The sequence below is a fragment of the Geotrypetes seraphini genome, chromosome 5, assembly GCF_902459505.1.
Source record: "Geotrypetes seraphini chromosome 5, aGeoSer1.1, whole genome shotgun sequence".
In the NCBI taxonomy this organism is placed as follows: Eukaryota; Metazoa; Chordata; class Amphibia; order Gymnophiona; family Dermophiidae; genus Geotrypetes; species Geotrypetes seraphini.
The window spans coordinates 26,000,713-26,016,602 of NC_047088.1; the positions used below are offsets into that span (position 1 = coordinate 26,000,713).

Below are 15,890 nucleotides of genomic sequence, written 5' to 3' on the forward strand. Positions count from 1 at the left end.
GCCCCTTTGGTGGTCCAGACAGAGATTTGGTAGGTACAGGCGTCAGCAGCTTGCAGTGGCTTGGCCTCCAAGAAGCAAGAATGATGCCAGGCTGACGGCTGCCCCTCCTCATCAGCAGGTAGCTGTCAGCTTTCTAGAAGGAATGGGAACAGATTTCGTCTGACTTTGGGTTCTGGACATTTTTCAGGAGGGGGCACAAGATCGAGTTTTCTCAGCCCTCTCCCAATCTGTTCCTCAACTAGAGTCTGAGTGATAGTGTAACGACTCTTGGACATTCATACCATAGAACTAGTTCCCAAGAAAGGCACTGAAGATTGGAGGCCCTTTCTGGATTTGAAGTAAGTAAACGAGGCCCTAAAAGCCCCCTGCTTTCACGTGGAGACTGTATGCTTGGTCATAACGCCAGTGGCTCCGGGAGAATTCCTTGCCTCTCTGGGTTTGTTGAAGGCATATCTTCATAACATATAATATAAGAACAGATTTCTATACCGCATGACCCTTAGTTCAATGTGGTTTACAAAAGATTTTGCTATGAGTGAATACAGAGATAATGCAATACGCAAGATGGCTATAAATTTAGAAAAAAGAAAAGTTGTCAAAAGTTTTCTGTAATGTTAATGAGATATTGATCTGGTCAGTAATGGGCGGAATTCTTTATCGAATTAAGCTGCTTGATAAGAAAGACAGTGCCCATGATATTTCTTATTTTTACAGCCCTTAACAGAAGGGAACATAAATAGGGCATGAGATTGTCTACTGTTACCATAAATCATAGTAACAAATCTATCAACAAGGTAAAGCGGAGCAGCACCAAAAGCGACTTTACAGAATAAACATCCCAACTTAAAGATCACCCGGGCCTCAACTGGGAGCCAGTGTAGCTCACGGTAATAGGGGGTTACATGATCATACTTCCTCAGTCTGTAAATCATTCTAACTGCTGTATTTTGGATCAAGGTCAGCTTAGCCAAGTTTTTCTTTGTACTTGTCAGATATATAATATTGCAGTAGTCCAGAATGCTAAGTAATAGCTTTTGAACTAAAAGTGTAAAGGCAGTAGCGTCAAAATAAGCTCTGATAGTGCGGAGTTTCCATAGAGTATAATAACTCTTCTGGACAACATTCCCATCTTTCAAAATCATTGGAAATATCTAAGATTCCACATTCTGCAGCAACACTTGTGGGGCTTCCTTTTGGAGCAATCAAAAATAATATAAACAAAGAAAAGAAGATTAACCACCAATAACTAGGACCACAAAAGGTTAATCAACTGAGAAAAAGACCATCCGAATAGATATTATAGATATAATGGTCAAAATGAAGGAAAAGATCTCAGAATTGCCACTCCAAGGATCATAATAATATCATCCGTATAGGAATTGTGGCGTGGATATCTTTCATTGATCAAAAACCTTCATATATTTAAGTATGCCTAAATTCGTCAGTATTTATGAAATGTATATCTCTTGACTACTCAACAATTTATAGCTTTAGTAGTTTTTCTAAAAAATGTATATAAATTATTTTTTGGGGGATTTTTCAACTTATATCAAAAATTGTGCAAAATGCATGGTACAAAATTGTGCAAATAGTAAAATAGCTTATTCAATAGTGCAAAAATAGCTGTGCAAAAGGCATAATCTCTAATAACCAACATCAAATAAAGCCATAATAAGGCACTTATCTTTCAACTTGATGTTGAGGTATTATATAGCGGCTTGTAGTATAACACTGCTTGAACCCCGTGTGCAGTATCCAATGGGAACCCATTTCGCCGCCGTGAGGCGGCTTCCTCAGGGTATTAGATAAACGGGCTAAAAATAAAAGCATAATTAGAGATTAAATTTAAAGATCTAACCAACGAAATAAAACACAGCGTACTTACTCAGAGCATAGATCATTCAGGTTGTTAGTACACAAACCCACACTGGAAAATGGCGCTTATAAACATAAGACGCTAGCACATGCGCAGTGGAGAATTAACTATTGTATTAATTTGATTGGGTGAATAGTTCCCGCTACCGAATGAGCAACAGGGTCATCCAAAATGGCAAAGTTTTAAATGAATACTGACCAATCTAGTATAGTATTGAGGCCGAAAGGGTGCATACTTTTAAGGAGATAAATCCATCTTAACTCCCACTGTTTTAATCTTTTTACCCGATCGCCTCCCCTTTGAACCTTAGGTTCATGGTCAATAGCCAAACAACGGAGGTCACAAAAAGTGTGTTTGAAAAGAGTACAGTATTCTACAATGACTTCTGAACTTCTATTATGTTTCAAATTAGATTTGTGCTCACTTAATCTTGTTCTAAGGTCTCTTGTGGTCATGCCTACATACAATAATTTGCATGGGCAGATGATAACATATACAATAAATGTAGTTCTACAGTTGGTGGAATGTCTTAAAAAATACTGTTTGTTGTCCCGTGGATTAATGAAAATCTTCATTTGTATCGTAATGTTGCAAATATTACAAGAGAGACATTTGAAATGTCCTTTAACACAGTGAGATGTTACTTTAGGGTTCATCATAGAGGGGCATAAAATCTCTTTCAGATTAGAATTCCTAGATAAAGCTATCCTCAAAATTGGATGAAGTCTCATAATTTCCCAATTGTTTCTAATAATCTGTGCAACTGTGGTACTATTGGAGGAATATCGTAACACACAAGTCTCAGCATCATCTTCTAGCATATTTTTCCTTTCAGGCTCTAGTAGATGTTCCCTGTTGAGATACTTTGCACGGTGTCTTGCTTTGTCGGTCACATGATTGGGATATCCTCTCATGGTAAATTTCTCCTGTAGACTTTTAGAATGTCTACTGTATTCAGCTAAATCAGTACAGTTCCTACGGATTCTTACCATTTGAGAGAAAGGTAGACTCTCCTTTAATTTCCTTGGGTGACAACTATATTTCAAAAAGGTATTTCTGTAAGTCTTCTTAGTGAACACCTTAGTAACAAAAGAGTTATTGGTTTGGCAAATATCCACGTCTAGAAAATGTATAGTTTCACTAGATGATACCATAGAAAATTTGATATTCTTGTCACACGAGTCAAGCCATGTGTAGAATGATGCAAGCTCTGTTTCGGTGCCTTTCCATAATAAAAAATACATCATCGATGTATCTGTGCCACGAATTGATCTTACCAACAAAAGGGGAATTCTTTATCCAAGTATTCTCAAAATCAATCATGTAAAGGTTAGCAATGGACGGGGCAAATGAGCTGATTGCAGAAGCCACCATCAGCTCAGCGGCCCCTTTTCATCACTTATACCTGTTTTGACTTGGTCTAAGTCAAAACGTATAAGTGCCGACTAGGCAACCTGCCTAAAGTTTTGATTATACCTGCTGCACACCTAGGTGTAGGTCGGCCCACCTCCCACCCTTTCCCCTCCTCTAAAAAAGCCTCTTTTCTCTCTGTGCGTTTAGAGGCAGGGGAAAGGCCTAAGCGTTTTAGATACGTCTAAAACCAGCTTTGATTATGGGTACTTGGACGATCAGGCTTTTTGATCGTCCCAAGTAGCCATTTAGGCCACTTTTTAGACTTTTTTTTTTTTTTTAAATTATGAGCCCCATAGTTTTTATTTCTTTTCTGAACGTCTTGTAGTCTGGTGTCGTTATCAGTAGATTGGAGATTTGGTTATCTAGTTTAGCTGCTTGAGTGGCCAGGAGGCTATCGTATAGTTTTTTTCCGTTTTACTTCTTTGATCGAGGGGTGTGAGAATGGGATGTGTTTTTCTATGTCTGATTGAGGTGATTTGGATGAGGCGGTTGTTCAGTTAGGTTGGGCTGTCTCCGTTTTTAAGGCTTTAAATAACATACAGTAGAATTTAAATAGTAGTCTTTCTTGGATTGGTAGCCAATGTGAGTTGATGTATGCTTCTGTAATATGGTCTTGTTTTCTGAATGAGTAGATGAGTCTCAGAGCTGTATTTTGGATTGTTTGTAGTTGTTTAGTCATTGTAGTAGGGCAGGGGAGGTAGAGGATGTTGCAGTAATCTAGTAAATTTAGGATTAGGGATTGTACTATAAGCTGGAATTGTGTTTTTTCGAAGAATTTCCTGACTTATCTTAGGTTTTTCATCACTGCGAAGAATTTCTGTATTGTTTTATTTATTTGCGGTTGCATGGTGCAGCATCGGTCTTTAGCCATTCCTAGTAGTTTTATGGTAGTTTGAATGGGTTAGTTGATTGTATTAATTTCTATATTGATTATGGTTGGGACTTTGTCATTTTCGAGGCGGATGAATTTAGTTTTGACTGTGTTGAGTTTCAGTTTGTTATCTTTCATTCAGTTTGCTACTGTTTCTAGTATTTGGTGTAGTGCGTTTGTCATGGCGGTCTTTGGTTGATCAAAAGGAATGAGAATGGTAATGTCATCTGCATAACTGTAGGTGGTGATGCCTAGATTATCTAGGTATGTTCCGAGAGATGCAGTGTATAGGTTGAAGAGAGTAGGGGATAGTGGGGATCTTTGTGGTACGCCGCAAGGTTTGGACCAAGGTTCAGATTTTTCTTTATCTGATTTTACTCTGTGTGTTCTGGATTTTAGGAAGCCTTCAAACCAAGAGTATACTTTATCTGAGATGCCTATTGCATCCAAAATTTGCAGTAGGATGTTATGGTCTACCAGGTCAAATGCTGCGGTAAGGTCTAGTTGTATGAGAAGCATTTTTTTTCCTGTGCTGAGGTGTTATCTGGCTGCGTCAATGAAGGAGCCTAGTAATGTTTCTGTGCTGAAGTTGGATCTGAAGCCAGATTGCGTGGGGTGAAGTATATTATGGTCATCTAGATAGTTGGTGAGGTGTTTGGCGACTTGTCCTTCTGTCAGTTTGACATATAGAGGTATTGAGGCAATGGGATGGTTGGTCTGTTGGTCCTTTTGGATCTTTTTGGATTGGGGTGATGATGATTTTGCTGAGGTCAGTTGGGAAAAGGCCATCAGTGAGCATGGTTTGTATCCATTGCAGAAGTAGAGTACGGAATTTTGTGCTGGAGGTTGTAAGGAGATATGATGGGCAGTGGTTAAGATCACAGGATGCGTGGCTGTACTTTTTGTAGAGTTTATTGAATTCAGACCATTGTATGTTGGGGAATTGAGACCATGTTCTGTTAGCTGCAGTTGATTCTTTATCTGTGAGAAGAATTGTGAGATCGTTTAGGTGGGATGGGGTACAATTGAGGGTGGTTCTGGCATTTATAATTTTGTTCTTGAAGTGTTCTGCTAAGAGGGTGGCTGAGAGGGGTGGGGTATTGTTCGTGGTCATGTAGGATTTGGTGTCTGTTAGGTCTTTTAATATTTGGAATAGTTTTTTGGTTTCTTGGGTTTCTGTGCCTATTAGATTAGTGTAATGTGTTTTTCTCTTGTCCTTTAGTAGTATTTTGTATTGTTAGTTTTTTTTCCCGGCAGTTTTCGTGTGATCTAGATTAGTTTTTCTCCATTTTCTTTCTAGTTGTCTGCATTGTCTTTTAAGTAGGAGTAGTTCATTGTCAAACCATTGATCTGATCTTCTGCTGATTCTAGTTTTGGTTTGTAGTGGGGCTAGTTCATCAAGAATGTTGGTAGTCAGATTGTTCCACTGTGAGATGAAGTCCTTGGGGTCACAGTCCTGGATTGTTTCATCTATTTTTGTCCAGAATTGGGGGGGGGGGGGTCCGATGTGTTTGCATGAGGTGTATATTATTTTTTTGGGTTTAGGTATGGTTTCATTCTTGGTCCAGTTGATGTTGAATGTGTATGTGTAGTGGTCTGACCAGAGGAATGAGAGGACCAGGTTCCATTAGGTGTTTGAATTTCTGGGGAGAATGGTTGATGGGTCATGAAGGCTGCGATGTCAAGTTGGTGTCCTTTTTCATGCGTTCTTTGTGGGTTTAGGATTTGGAAGGATAAGGCATTGAGTAATGATAGACAGTTTCTGGTGGTTTGGATGCTTGGTCTTCAAGGTGTATGTTTAGGTCTCCTAGGATGAGGTTGTATTCTGCTGTTAATGAGTTTTGGTATATGAAGTTTTCAAATTCAGGTCTTACTGGGGGTCCAGTTTCCTGGTGTTATGTAGCAGAGCTTGCAGTTTAGTGAGTTTTTTAGAGTGGTGCTTGAGAGATGGCAGGCAAGGAAGTCCATTTGTGGGGTGGATGTTTTTTCGAGTATATTTAGGGTTAGGGAGTCCTTCTCCTCTTTTTTTCTCTCTGCAGGTCACTGTTATTTGTATCCCTGAGGGCAAACTTCTGTTATTCTAGGATCTGCATCTGAGGTTAACCAAGTTTCTGTGAGGAAAAGGCAGTCTAGGTTTTCAGTTTTTTATGTGCTCTGTTTTAGGTCCTAAGGCTCTGATGTTTAAGTAGGCACATGTTAGGGTGGCGATATCTGTTTGGAAATTGTGAGTTGTTTCAGTGTAGATGAGTGTTTTAGGAGGAGGTTGAGGTTTGGTCTTAGGAAGTGGTCTTCTTCTCCAGGCTAACGTGATGGGATGTTGAGCGCTGGTTTGGTGGTTTGAGCTTCTAACTATTGGGGTTCTCTTGATGTGGTGTTGGATTTTGTTTGCAGTGGAGCATGTGGGTGGGGCTGGTAAATTGTTTGCTATTGCTTTCCAACTGGTAATGAGGAGGATTATCAGTAGGGTGGACAGGGTGTGTGTTTGTGAGATTAGCTTCATTTTGGAGGAGGGGGGGGGACGGGTAGTGAGGACAAGTAGTTGGCTGTGAGAAAGTTGTTCTTCTTGTGTTGTACCTGGATGGGTAGAAGTAAGAATTACTTTAGTGTAGATGCTGTAGAGAGCCTTGGTGACGTGTGAGTATATGTTGGGAGTGAAAATTGTGGTTGGGCGTAACAGTTGGGAATGAAAGCTGTAGTTGAGAGTAGCAGTTGAGCAAAACCCGACGGTGCAAAGACGAGGGGGAGGGGTGGAGCATGCTCCCACATCCTGAGTGCCTTCTGCACTGCTCCCGCTCTGCCTCTGCTGCTGCTCCCGGTCCATATTGGGTTCTGTGAATGATATCACCTACATGTGAAAATATTTGCCTACTGTTCTTGAATACCTGCTACAGGTATGTACCTTTGCTTTTTCCTCCTATTAGCTTTTTAGTTCTACTAGTTGCAAAATACTCATTCTATATCCTGATTATTTGTTCAAGAAAAGGTGTATTATGCAGTTTACCACCTCCCATTCATTTTTGAGACCTATGTTTTCTTCTGTGCAAATCAAAGTTTAAACTGCATGTATTATATCTCTAGATGGTCCATTTTCATTTTGTGCTTATTAATTTGTATTATATGGTCTATATTTGTAGAAACCAAAGAGAATACACATTCTTTTTGAAAGATAATTTTTTAAATTCTGGAAGGGTTTCTTTTGTGATTGGATATGTTTATATTGGCCTTTCCTTTGGTTGATCATGATTCCATACAGTTATTTTTTTGTGCTACATAACAATGATTTATGAGCCTTCATCACAGACTTTTGTGAAGAAATTATTCTAGATGCATTGATTCTTTTTTTTTCCCTGATGTAGGCGTCTAACCAAGGAAAACGTGAAGCCTTCTGGAAGACAGATTGGAAAGCTAAGTCATAGCAATCCAACAATTCTATTTGATTACGTATGTGTGGGATCTTTTTTCTTCTACCAAAGAAAAAATAATAATTTGCAGACTTAAGAATTTTTCTGAAAGGGCTAAAGTTGCTTCATAACAGTATAGAAAGAGCTTTAGCAGCAGTGGAAAGCTTTTGTAACTTGCCTAACATTCATTTACAAATATTTTTAATTGTCTGTATTTTTCCTCTAAATGGAATTCTATTTAGAATGGAAGCCTTACATATAATACTAAACAATCCCTATAAGGCAGAATCTAAGAAATACTTTTTTCTACTTGATTATATTAAAGCAAAAGTAATCTTCTGAAGAGGTTAATGCAGAACATTAGCAGGATACCCGATTTTTTTTACATTGACTTTTTAAGATGGGTTTTAGGATTTTTTTTAAATGGTAACAACAATTAAGTTTATTTAAAGTTCTGATCTGCTGTCATATTCAACGGTTCTACTTAGAGTAGATTTTATTTGTATGATTTTTTTCTTCCATATATGTTAGCCTAAGACATGTGTATGTGTGTGTGTTTGAAGATGTAAAATACTTTAAATGAGCTTTTTGATAAAAGCATTTGTTATCATAAAGTTTAGACAGTTTGCTTCACATCTGATGCATTGTTGAATCTGTCATATTATGGGCTCCTTTTACAAAGGTGCGCTAGCGTTTTTAGTGCACGCACTGGATTAGCGCGCAGTATCCAAAAAACTACCACCTGCTCAAGAGGAGGTGGTAGCGGCTAGTGCGCGGGGCAATTTACTGTGTGCTATTCCTCGCGTTAAGGCCCTAACACACCTTTGTAAAAGGAGCCTTATGTTTACCATATTCCATACCTGTGATTGAAAGAATGTGGTGATCATGTCAGTGTACTTATATATTGACAAAGGTCCAATCATGGACCCATTAACTGGAGTATAGCTTCAGAAATCAAATAAAAGGAAGGCAGCTTTGCTGTTAGCTTGGTTTGCTTACCTTTTTTTCTGCATTCTTTACTTCAAAAGCTTATTTAATTAAGTACAGTCCTTACTTAGCCTGCTCCTTGGAATGTCTGTGGACATGCTTTCCTGGTTACTAATTTAAGGTAATAATAATGTTGACCTTGCTTCTGCTGATTTCCTATGCTGTAGAGTTGATGTATCTGGAGGAATTAAGGCTGCAGCAATTTTCTCTCATACTGTACAAACTATTCTCTGAGGGTAGGCAGGGTATGAAATTCTCACTGATGAATGATGTCATCTGAAAAACCCCAGCGCAGTGAAGAGAGGAGTTAGTTCTTGAACTTATAGAGGTTTTCCATCATGGCCATCAGTGCACATGGGACTCCCCATCGTGTGTGGCCACCTCAATTCTTTATTCTCTCGAGCCTATGTTGGAGTCGCAATCTAGTTACTTTTGTTTTCTGTGAGAGAGGTTTTGCAATTTTCAGTTTCAGGTTACATAATTATTTCATTTCTAGTTTCCAAAGAAAGGTTTTCAGTTGTTTCTATTTTATTGTGCAGCTGCAGTCTGCACTGGTTCTGGTGCATAGAGTGGTGCAAAGCTGAGGTTTTGAATATGGTTGACTATGGAGCTACAGTATTTGTTTTTCTTTGGCCATTTTACAGTGCAAAAACTCCCTTCTGGTTTCAAACCATACGGGACAGTGGGCCAGAACCATATCTATTACTGATAAACTTAACCAGTACCTTTGTGCAACTTTGTAATTTAGAGGACTTTGTAGACTAAAGGAACTTAAGATAGAGCTCTTTGCTTTGAGTACATTTGATCCAGGTGTATTGCCCTGGAGGTAGATGCACTGACATAAACAGGATTTTGGTCACTTTCAAAGTTGAGCATTAATAAATGCCATTGGGACTGTTTGTTTTTGAAGTTTTGCTCAAAGAAAAAATATTCAGACATTTTGGTGGAGAATAAGCAGATTGTATTTTCAGAATGCAGTGCTATCAGTGTTAGAGACACTGGAAGCAACTGCTGCTCCATTGAAGCACCCAGTACCGAGGACCTCTCATCTTTTTCAATATCATGGGAGGATCAGCAGTCTCCAAAGATTCTGATTCAAGCCATCAGTTCACTTAAAGTGACCCAAGAAAATGAGAGAATCCCCAGACTACAAGATAAGGTGTCTTAATCCTGGCATCTTTGAGGAGTTGAAGAGAAGGATTTATAGTGTGGTTGCCTTGATTCTTTACGCTGGCACCAGTGGAACCAACATTGAGGCAGGCTTCAGTACATTGTCAAGATTCATTTACTTATTAGAGCCATCACATCAACAACAGAACAAGAGTATAATGCTGGCTATCTTGATTCTTATATCCAGTGCATTAGAGCAGAAGACTGCCTTGAGACATCAATTGGCATTGTAGTCTAAATCTCTTTAGAAAAGAATGTCTTTGTAGAAGTCATGTTTTCCTAAAACTTCCTCCACAAAATATTTGTCTGTGACAGAATATGAGCACTTTGTAGATCATATTCTGTCTAAACGGACATGTCTAAATGGGATGAATTAATTGATCTCCCTTTGGATTCCTCTTCTCCCAAAGAAAGAAGAAAGTCTCCACCTGAGTGTCTTCCTTCACAGATTTTGTGTTTGAAATTGACTGAGCATTCTTCTTCTTTTTTTTTTTTTAAAGAAAAAGGATGAGCCTAGGGCAGTGATGGTGGACATCCTTGGCCTGCTTCAACCCCATGAAAGGAAGGTTTGACAATGCCTGTACAAAAGATATTTTAGAACATACACGTGAGAAAATATGACATCCCTCTTCATTTATTAAAATGTTTTCTTGACTACTTCTGGAGCATACACAAAGTGGTTTACTATTTATTAGATAAAAGCAGAAAAGGAAGTAGAACAAGGAAAAGCCAAGATGCAGAACTCCTGTAGTATCATTGATGGTCGACTCTGCTCTAAAGTATCCTTCAGGGAAGATGCCTGTACCCTGGAACCTCCAAGGAAAAAAGATTAGTAGAATTCTGTACTGATTCTGAAATAAGTTCTTACCAGCTCATCATAAACCATTTATATGTAGAATCTCTGGTATAGGGTAAAAGATCTGTCACAGTTTCTCTTTTAAAGGAAAATATAATAACCTTAGATCCTTAGTGGCCAAGGGGAATGAATGGGAGAAACACATGGTTTCTTCTACTTTTTGATGATTTTGAGATGGCATTGGCAGCCTCTAAGGCAGGGGTGTCCAACCTGCAGCCAAAGGGCCGCATATGGCCCCATGAAGTATTTTGTGCGGCCCTGGTCGAGGGCGATGCAGTGTTTTCCTCTGCTGCCCCCGGGTGTTTACCGTCTTCCTGGCTCTCTCCTCTGTATTGCTGCAGCGTTTGCGCATTTGTGTGACCCCAGAAACACTTTTTACGGCTAATGCGGCCAAAAGGTTGGACACCCATGCTCTAAGGTAAACATTGGCATCCACATAACACCAAGAAAGTAGTAGTTCAGGTAAAGGACAATTGTTCTTTTTATTAGGCACTCTCTGGAGCAACCTCCAACCCTACTTCTTCCTTATTTAAGAGATAAGCGAGTGGGACACCAAGGAAGCACTTCAGTCTGTATGGATGCGAAGGCAACAGATAATGAATGCCTCTTCTGTCAGCTACAATAGGAATCTTACTTTTATCCCAGACAGTTGAGGGCCCAGAAGTTAGAACTTGCCATGGGATTTTGACAGAATCTAGGACATAGCTAGTATACTAGTAACTGTGTCAGAGAATCTTCCAGTTAGAGGGAGGCTAAGGTTCTAAGCAAATACTTGACTCAGTATAACCTTGGACATGCAGGTTCTTAGGAAAGTATAAAAAGGGTGCAAATTAAGACTACTGGAGATCCTGCCAATTTGTCCATCAAGAATCTCATGGCCAAACTCTCATGGAGATCCTGCCAATTTGTCCATCAAGAATCTCATGGCCAAACTCTCAGCATCTATACAGATAAGCCATTCCCATTACGGGAAAGAGGGCAGGGTTTTTACTCCATGTTTCTAGATAATCAAAAAGACCAAGGGAACTCCATCCCATCCTAGACTTAAGGGCCTTCAACATGTTTTCCATGAGAGGTAAATTCAAGATACTTCCCTTGGGCACTGTGAAGAATTTAAAAAAGCTTACAGTCACATTTATTAATTTACATGGATTTATAACCCACTGATCTAGAAAATATAAGTATGAAATAGCAATACAATATAGCAAGGAAACAGGCAGACCATGTGTTTTCGGTCTTACAAACTACTGGAATGGCACCAGATTCTCTGAGGATGTGTTAAATAATGTTTTTGGCAGCTAACAGTTTTGTAATAGTCTTGTAATATTGTGATGTATTGAGGATTGTTTTTATATTTTAAGATATGTATGTTTTATTGTAATCTGCTTAGGTTTAAGCAGAATACAAAATGTAAAAATAAATAAAGCATAGGATTTGGAGGATCTAGCTTCCTTTTATTCTTTGTGATCATTTTACCCTTGCAACCCTTTTTTGCTGGGGCAGAGGTAGAGAAAGGAACATAGCTGTTATTTCATTTGGGAAATGCCGCTGTATGTAATCCTGACATTGAGTTGCTATGTTGAGAGGTTAACATTAAGTTCCCTGAACCTGCATGAAAATATTTTTGAAATCATTCTGGCTTAGAAAAGAGACCCTACGAGAAGGTCTTTTGGCTTCCTGTAGTAAAAGGGGAATAAATATTGGGTTTAGCTAATGCCTTTTCCAAAGTAGCTAAAGGCAGGCTACAGTCTACAATACAGTAGATATTTTAGAGCCTGACTTAACTCAGGATTTTTGGTTTCTACCAAAACCGAATCTGTGACTGAAATTGGGTGCTCCATTTTGGGAGAATCCTAAACTATAAATTAAATTCTTCCTCCCCTACACCTGACCAAAAAAGCCCTCTTCCCCTCCCGCCCAATCACACTCTACTCTCCTCAGGCCTTAGGAAGTTCTAGTGGGGCAGAAATGAATCCCACTCATTCCTGCCCCTATGCCGCTGTTTTGATATAATGACTGCTGAGGCTTTCTATGGCAGTTCTGTAAGAGTTCACCTTAGTGCTTTTCATCATCATGTAGAGCAGGGTTGTCCAACATCAATCAATGAGGGCTGCAATCCAGTCAGTTTTTCAGAATTTCCCCAAAGAATTTGCATGAGATCTATTTGCAAACACTGATTCCATTGTATGCAAACAGATCTCATGCGTATTCATTTGGGAAATCCTGAAAACCCAACCTGGCAAAGGATGAGGTTGGACACCCCTAGTGTAGAGGGTATGCCTATCTGTACAGCCTCCAGCTCTTTGATTCAAGAGAGGTTTGCTGCTTAAACAACCTCTATAAGACCTCCCACTATGTCATGGGACCTCAGTATTGTCCTCACTCAGCTGATAAAAGCTCCTTTTGAACCATTAGACACTTGCCAGTTGAAGTCTTTGACATGGAAGGTTTTATTCCTAGTGGTGATCACTGTAGCACCCAAGGTTAGCAATCTTCAGGTCATAGTATTTGATCCACCTTATACAAAGTTTCATCATATCAAAGTGATTCTTTGCACTTACCTTAAGTTCCTTCCAAAAGTGGTGTTGGATTTCCATCTTAGTTATGCCAATATTTTCCCCAAAATCTCAGACCCATCCTGGTGAAGGCACACTGCACAAACTGGAAGAGAAAATTATAAAGATCAAAATTACAGAGCATATACATAAGCATGGATTAATGAGTCGAAACCAACATGGATTTAGTCAAGGGAAATCTTGCCTCACCAGTTACTGCATTTCTTTGAAGGTGTGAATAAACATGGGGCTAAAGGTGAGCCAGTCTATAGTGTGTGTTTAGGTTTTCAAAAATTATTTGACAAAGTATCTTATGAAAGACTTCTGAGGAAATTAGGAGGTCATGGGATAGGAGGCAATATCCTATTATGGATTAAGAACTGGTTAAAAAATAACAAACAGAGAGTAGGGTTAAATGAGCAATATTCTCAATGGAGGAGGGTAAATAGCGGGGTTCCTCAAGGGTCTGTGCTGGGACCGTTGTTTTTTTTAATATATTTATCAATCATCTAGAAATGGTAATAGTCAGATAATTAAATTTGCTGATGGCACAAAGTTGTTAAAAGTTAAGTGACAAGAGGATTGTGAAAAACTGCAAGGTGACCTTGGGAGATGGTATCAAAATGGCAGATGATGTTTAATGTGAGCAAGTACAAAGATGAACCTAAACTATAGCTACTCGATGCAGGGTTCCATGCCCAAGAAAAGGATCTAGTTGTCATCGTTGAGGATATGTTGAAACCCTTAGCTCAGTATGTAGCAGCAGCTAAGAAAGTAAATAGAATGTTAGGAATTATAGAGAAAGGAATGGAGAACAACGATGATGATGTTATAATGCTCTTGTATTGCTCCATCGTGCGGTCGCACCTTGAATACTGTGTGCATTTCTGGTCATCTCATCTGAAAAAAAAGATATAGCGGAATTAGAAAAAGTACAGAGAAGGGTGAAAAAATGATGAGAGATGGGACAACATACCTGTGAGGAAAGCTAACATGGCAAGGGCTCTTCAGCCTGGAGAAGAGATGGCTCAGGGGAGATATGATAGAGGTCTATGAAATATTGAGTGGAGTGGAACGGGTAAATGTGAATCACTTGTTTACTCGTTCCAAAAATACCAGGACTTGGGGGCATGCAATGAAACTGAGTAATAGATTTTAAACAAGCTAGAAAAAATATTTATTCACTTAAGGCAGGGGTGTCCAATGTCGGTCCTCGAGGGCCGCAATCCAGTCGGGTTTTCAGGATTTCCCCAATGAATATGCATTGAAAGCAGTGCATGCAAATAGATCTCATGCATATTCATTGGGGAAATCCTGAAAACCCGACTGGACTGCGGCCCTCGAGGACCGACATTGGACACCCCTGACTTAAGGTGTAATTAAACTCTGGAATTCCATTGCCAGAGAATGTGGTGAAAGCAGTTAGCTTAGCAGGGTTTAAAAAAGGTGTGAATAATTTCTTAAAACAAAAATCAGCTGTTAATTAAGATGGACTTGAGGAAATCCACTGCTTAGTCCTAGAATAAGCAGCATAAAATCTGTTTTACTTCTTGGGATCTTGCCAGGTACTTGTGACCTGGATTGGCTACTGTTGGAAACAGGATTCTGGGTTTGATGGACCTTCAGTTTGTTCCAGGATGGCATGTTCTTATGCAAGCAGACCTTGGCCTTCTATCTCGAGTGAACTAAAGCCCATAGACAGTCCATTCAGCTTTTTGTTTCTTTTGACCCAGACAGGATGGAGGCAGCCATTGGTAAATGCACCTTATCCAGATGGCTAGCAGATTGCATCTCCTTCACTTATGCCCGAGCTGGGCTGACTCTACTGTAAAGGGTCATGTCATAGCTCACAATGTCAGAGCCATGGTAGTGTTGGTAGCCCCTTTGAGGTCAGCCTCCATCATGCAGATTTGCAACATGGTCCACACATTCACATCTCATTATTACTTTGAGTAAGATTCCTTAAATGATAGCCAGTTCGAGAAGACACATCTGCAGAATTTGTTTGGAGTCTAGCATCTAACTCCCCTTCCTAGGTCCATTTTTATTCTGTTCCAGGCTGCAGTCACACAACAGGTTTTATATATATGTCATAGGTTAATTGGTTCCTGATTGGCTTTGCCAGTTATTAAGTCCCTATTGTCCTTTTAGTTGTTTTTTGGTGAGCCTGGTAGCTAGGGATTCCCATATGTGGCAGATGATTCCCTGCTTGTCCACATAGAAAGAGAAGGTACTCACTTGCAGCAGGTGTTCTCTGAGGACAGCAGAGCATATATTGCGACATACTCTCCCTCCTCCCCTAGGATTTGTATTCCTTAAGCTTTTTCACTAATCTGCTGGCCCTGCATGCTCATGTTGGACAAGACACCAAAACTTCAGAAATTGCCAGAACGCTGGTAGTGTCCATGCTGGGCCATGTGGCAATATAGAAACATAGAAGATGACAGCAGAAAAGGGCCATGGCCCAACAAGTCTGCCCACTCTAATGCCCACCCCCTAATTTCTTCCTTGAAGTGATCCCACATGCTTATCCCATTTTCTCTTAAAATCCAGCACGCTGCTGGCCTCAATTACCTGCAGTGGAAGACTATTCCAATGATCAACCACCCTTTCAGTGAAGAAATACTTCCTGGTGTCACCATGAAATCTCCCACCCCTGAGTTTCAACGGATGTCCTCTTGTCGCCGTAGGTCCTTTAAGAAAGAAAATATCCTCTTCTACCTCAATACAGCCCGTGACATATTTGAAAGTCTCAATCATG

At 39.7% G+C, this 15,890-nt stretch overlaps 1 protein-coding gene across 12 annotated transcripts in view; it reads left to right on the top strand.

Annotated features, from left to right (window-relative positions):
• The window catches only part of THOC2 (THO complex 2), a 294,745-nt gene that overhangs the window by 121,798 nt on the left and 157,057 nt on the right, over nucleotides 1-15,890 (top strand). For all 12 annotated transcript variants that reach the window (XR_004539500.1, XR_004539501.1, XR_004539502.1 and 9 more), the window contains exon 16: nucleotides 7,517-7,601. Coding sequence is in view for 8 of the 12 variants with exons in the window: in XM_033944982.1 (XP_033800873.1) it covers nucleotides 7,517-7,601 (85 nt within the window). In the remaining 4 variants the exon portion in view is untranslated. The remainder of the gene's footprint in view (nucleotides 1-7,516; nucleotides 7,602-15,890) is intronic.